This window comes from Capsicum annuum, chromosome 5 (genome assembly GCF_002878395.1).
Source record: "Capsicum annuum cultivar UCD-10X-F1 chromosome 5, UCD10Xv1.1, whole genome shotgun sequence".
Lineage (NCBI taxonomy): Eukaryota > Viridiplantae > Streptophyta > Magnoliopsida > Solanales > Solanaceae > Capsicum > Capsicum annuum.
In genome coordinates this window covers 17688062-17692577 of record NC_061115.1, presented here as the reverse complement: position 1 = coordinate 17692577, position 4516 = coordinate 17688062, and the positions used below count along the sequence as shown (strand labels likewise).

The 4516-nt window shown below is 35.3% G+C and overlaps 1 protein-coding gene across 1 annotated transcript; it reads right to left on the bottom strand.

Annotated features, from left to right (window-relative positions):
- Positions 1-2445: 2445 nt before the first annotated feature.
- LOC107872338 (putative GEM-like protein 8) lies at positions 2446-4224 on the bottom strand. The gene is made up of 4 exons (XM_016719082.2): positions 3722-4224; positions 3534-3608; positions 2951-3225; positions 2446-2867 (listed from the first exon to the last, which is right to left on the bottom strand). The coding sequence occupies exons 1-4, from the start codon at positions 3876-3878 to the stop codon at positions 2685-2687; spliced, it is 690 nt and encodes a 229-aa protein (XP_016574568.2). The 5' UTR covers positions 3879-4224; the 3' UTR covers positions 2446-2684.
- Positions 4225-4516: the final 292 nt, after the last annotated feature.

The window sequence follows — 4516 nt, the reverse complement described above, 5'->3', positions numbered from 1 at the left end:
CCTTGAAGAAGATATTTATACGCGTCAACCTCGTGGGTATGCTTATCCTGATTTTCCTTATTATGTGTGCAAATTAAAAAAAAGTAATTTATGGACTTAAGCAGGCCCCTCGAGCCTGGTACTGTGAGTTAAATAAATTCTTGCTTTAAATTGGCTTTCAAGAGTTAAGTTAAAGCAATTCTTGCTTTAAATTGGCTTTCAAGAGTCTAACTCTGACTCTTCTCTATTTATTTGTCATCAAAATGAACCATTGGTCTACATTCTTGTATATTTTAATGACATAATTACAACTGGATCAAATTTGAGGTTATCAAGAAAACTATCCAAGTTCTTTCAGCAAGATTCTCTCTCAAAGACCTCAGACATCTCCACTACTTTTTGGGTATTGAAGTTCTCCGCACTAAAGAAGAGATTGTCCTTTGTCGGGCCAAGTATGTCTTAGATCTTCTTGCTACCCATAAAATGTCTGAATGTAAGTCTGTTACAACTCCCATGAGTTCCACTAGCTCACTATCCTTAAAAGATGACACACCTCCGACGGATGCCACTTTGTATCGTCAAGTACTTGGTAAGCTTTAATATTTGTCATTCACCAGAACAGATATAAGTTTTCTTTTAACAAATTATCTTAATTCATGCATGCTCTTACAAAAATGCACTGGTCCTTTGTTAAGCAACTCTTACGATACCTCCAATACACCAAAAATCATGGCTGACAAATAACGAGCAAGACACATCCTGGGTTGTTTATGTATTCAGATGCCGCTTAGGTTGGTGACATTAATGACATGAACTCTACTTCTGGATATATCCTATACCTTGGTGCAAATTCTATTAGCTGGTTATCCAAGAAGCAACGCTCTATTGCACGCTCCTCCACTGAAGTAGAGTATCGTGCAGTAGCTTCTGCTCTTGCTGAGGTCAATTGAGTTTAAAAACTTCTGGTAGAACTATATGTGCAGCTGCCTAATCCACCCATAATCAACTGTGATAATGTTGGTTCTACCTATCTATGTCAAAATATGGTACTATACAGTAGGATAAAACATATTGAAGTTGATTTTCACTTTGTTAGAGATCAAGTGCAGCGAAAATAGGTGTTCGTTCAACATTTACATCCTGCTGATCAGCACGCGAACACTCTTACAAAGCCTTTGCCTCATGTGCTATTTCATCAACATTTGTCCAAGTTAAAGGTTATTGATTCCCCCTTCTACTTGTGGGGGCGTATTGGGACATGATTGATTGTGTAAATATTGTGCAGATTTCTGCAGATTTCTCTCCCTTAATTGTGCTCTATAAAATGTATAAAATACTCTAGCTGATTTCTAGGGATTTAGATATCTAGTTACGTTAGTTAGCCTTTCCTTTACTTGTATTTATATCGCTCTAACTTTTGGATGATATACAAGTGTAATACACTACTCCTTCATCTCTCGAACCTTTAAATAGAACTCTCGGCTTCTATTAATGCCCCTGGGTGATGTAACCCAGTAAATGCTGCTTTAGTCATCAGCAACAGAAGAATAAAACTGCTATGATACCATGTGAGATTGGTAATCTGAGAGCTACAAATTTATAGTGCGGGAAAGCAAACACACAGAGAATCAAATCGCTTGATTCTAGCAGATATGACAATCAAGATATGATCTTATTTGACCTAATTATCTTAACTATCTATAGCAAATCAAATATGATTTTATCAGATCAATTAAGATCCTACAAAATAAAATCGTAAATATTCACAAATCAACAGGATGCAATGTCTTGTTGTTTGCCGTAGTACTGTTTCTTATACTTTGATCATTGTATTACGTTATCAAAACTAGTAAGGTTAGTCTAATTCAGCCTAATTGTCTTTTTTCCTTTTCGTTGCAAATCGACTCATCAAATACCATTCATGGCCCTCGTTTTTTACAGCCAGCATGGAAGTTTTATTTCTTATTTTTACTTGAAAACTTATGTTTCAATAGATATTATCATATGCTTCTCTATTTTTTATTTATGGTTTTGAGTATACGATTTTGCAGAATTTCTTGTTATCCCCTAACTTGACATGATCTTTTTTTGGCACTTTTAAACTTTTAGTAGTCCTAATTACCTGGATTTCTCCGGCAAGCTTTCTATCATAGAGCCAAATATGCTCCAAGACAAGGTACAACTGTTGGGAAGGGGACATGATTAACAGAACCTTACTGGATCCGGTCTCGAGTGGTGGCACCCACTCCTAAATAGTTCTGTAAGGTTCGCTCTTAGATTCTTTTCACCAGCTTCAGGTTCATAGTAAGATTTTCCAAAGTTAGTTTACTAATATTGTATAATCAAGGTTGACAAGATAATGATAAAAAATTATGACATTAAAGTTGAAGTTAAAAAATTATGACATTAAAGTTGAATCTGTGGGAATGATGTGAAGGACGGAGGGATCAAGATTAACGAGCGGTGTCATGAAAATTGTGGGATGACTGTGGCCAAGTCCCGAAAGATGAATTAGCCTTCTATTTGCATTAGTTTTACAATAAGTCTATTCATTCGTTTTAGCGACTAAGGCTGAAAGCCTACAAAACCTAAAACCTCCTTTGACCAATGGAGCTGGTTACAAGTTTGAACAGATCTGTACATTTGTTTTTACATTGATGAATGGGCGTATTAGGAAACAAAATTAAAAATAAAAGTTTATCTTCCTAGCTGCTTGAAGTACTTGAAATTGCATGCTGCAGATATCTCAGTGTCTTTTGATGATTAAGGAATCCCATGAACCAGAACTCAAAGTCATCTTCTGTAATTACTTGTATATACTTCTGTGATGGATTTTTCATATTTTCACTCTCTTTTGCTTTCATTACCTTACTTATTGGGATTGATACCTGTAATTGTGAACCGGCCTATTAGATTATGCTTTACGTGGCTAGAAAATTAGAGATGAAAGAAACGAAGAGCAGACTGGTACCTTATAGCGGATTCTAAGCAACTTTCCAGTTGGAGATAGGAGCTTTATTGATCTCTCGCTGCAGAAAGCAATCTTATCAGTAGAGATGTAGAGGAGGCCTGCTATTGGACCAGCTGTAGTTGATAAATAGCATTGAGAAACCTTCAATAGCTTTTCATCGTCTTTAACACTAAACTTCTGCTTGAATATTTTCTCCAACCCTCCTACTTTAAGAATTTTTGCCCCAAGGCTCAATTTTCCCTTCACCGTTTCTGTTAGATTCGGGCTTAGGCTGACTGCATAATTAGAGTTACAATGTTAATATCATTATAATCAATACTTCTTATTGTAAATACATGTAAATATATTGTATATACATGTAAATTGTTAAGCTTGCATGAATTTAAGCAGTTCATTTCTCACTTATCTGTGTTCATTAGGTTTACAATTTTCTTTGGCCGTGACTTCACTTCCAAATACTAAAATTCATTATTTGCAAGCTGAAGTTTTGCCATCGGAATTATGCAAATTTTCTTTTTCAGTTTCTACTTTCAAATACTCTTTCCTTATATTATATCTATCAAGATTTTATATGAGTGTTTACCATGCTCGCGGATGCCTTGCAGAAGACAGTCCATTCCCTCTCCAAGTTTGTTCATCTTACCAATCACAGATTTTCCTGCATATTTAAGAATATTCAATCTTAATGATCTGTTCTTCAAGGGTCATTAATACTCATAATAACTACTACAAGAACAATTGATTCTTCATCAAGATACGGGATATACTCACTTTGCTTTAATTTAGGTATGTTCTTTGAAGTTGTATATGGAACAATATGGTCTTCACAAGAAGATAGGGCCAGTAGTCTTTTTGGCTGCCTTTCATATGAGGATGCTGCTGAACTCAAGGGAATGCCCTCCAAATTTCCACCGAGTAAGTTCTTCATGGTGATTCTGGTTTTGAGTTGGTATATTGCTGTAGTTGGTGACGAATGTTTAAGTTAGGTTGATAGTTTAAGAACATTCCTTGTAGCATTATATATAGCAGGCTGGGAGATGTTGATGAATCTTTTAACTACTAATTGCTGCATCAGCTATGGGTCATCAGAAAAAAGCAAAAAGATGATCTGTGCTTATTCTAGTATGAAGATTGGCTGCACATGTGGTGTTTTCAACTTCTGAGTTGGCAACTTGTAACCTACTTTTACAAGTTGAGTAAAAGTAAGAGAAAGCTTCCCACTTTGAAGTCATCTTATCAAAATCTAGTAAGGGTGGTCTAATTCAGCCTACTTGACTTTGTTCCTTTCCATGCAAATCGACTCATCAAATACCTTTAATGTCCCTCGTTTCTTTACGGTCAGCATCCAATTTTCGTTTCTTATCTTTTTCTATCTATTTTCCTTTTTGTTTTTTATAGCTTATGTTTCAATTGGTAGTATCATATGCTTTCTCTATTTTTTTATTTATGGTTTCTAGTTTATAATTTGCACAATTTTTTGTTATCCCCTAAACTTGACATGATTTATTCAGTGCAGTTTTAAACTTTTAGTAGTCCTAATTACCTGAATTTCGATGGCGAGCTTTC

What these genes read in the sequence shown, in the direction of transcription:
- LOC107872338 (XM_016719082.2), bottom strand. Translation starts at nt 3,878, where the DNA reads ATGAAGAACTTACTCGGTGGAAATTTGGAGGGCATTCCCTTGAGTTCA. An exon ending in CATACCTAAATTAAAGCAAA is followed by an intron (nt 3,609 to 3,721) that starts GTGAGTATATCC and finishes TTAAATATGCAG; the next exon opens with GAAAATCTGTGATTGGTAAG. An exon ending in GCAAGGCATCCGCGAGCATG is followed by an intron (nt 3,226 to 3,533) that starts GTAAACACTCAT and finishes CTAATTATGCAG; the next exon opens with TCAGCCTAAGCCCGAATCTA.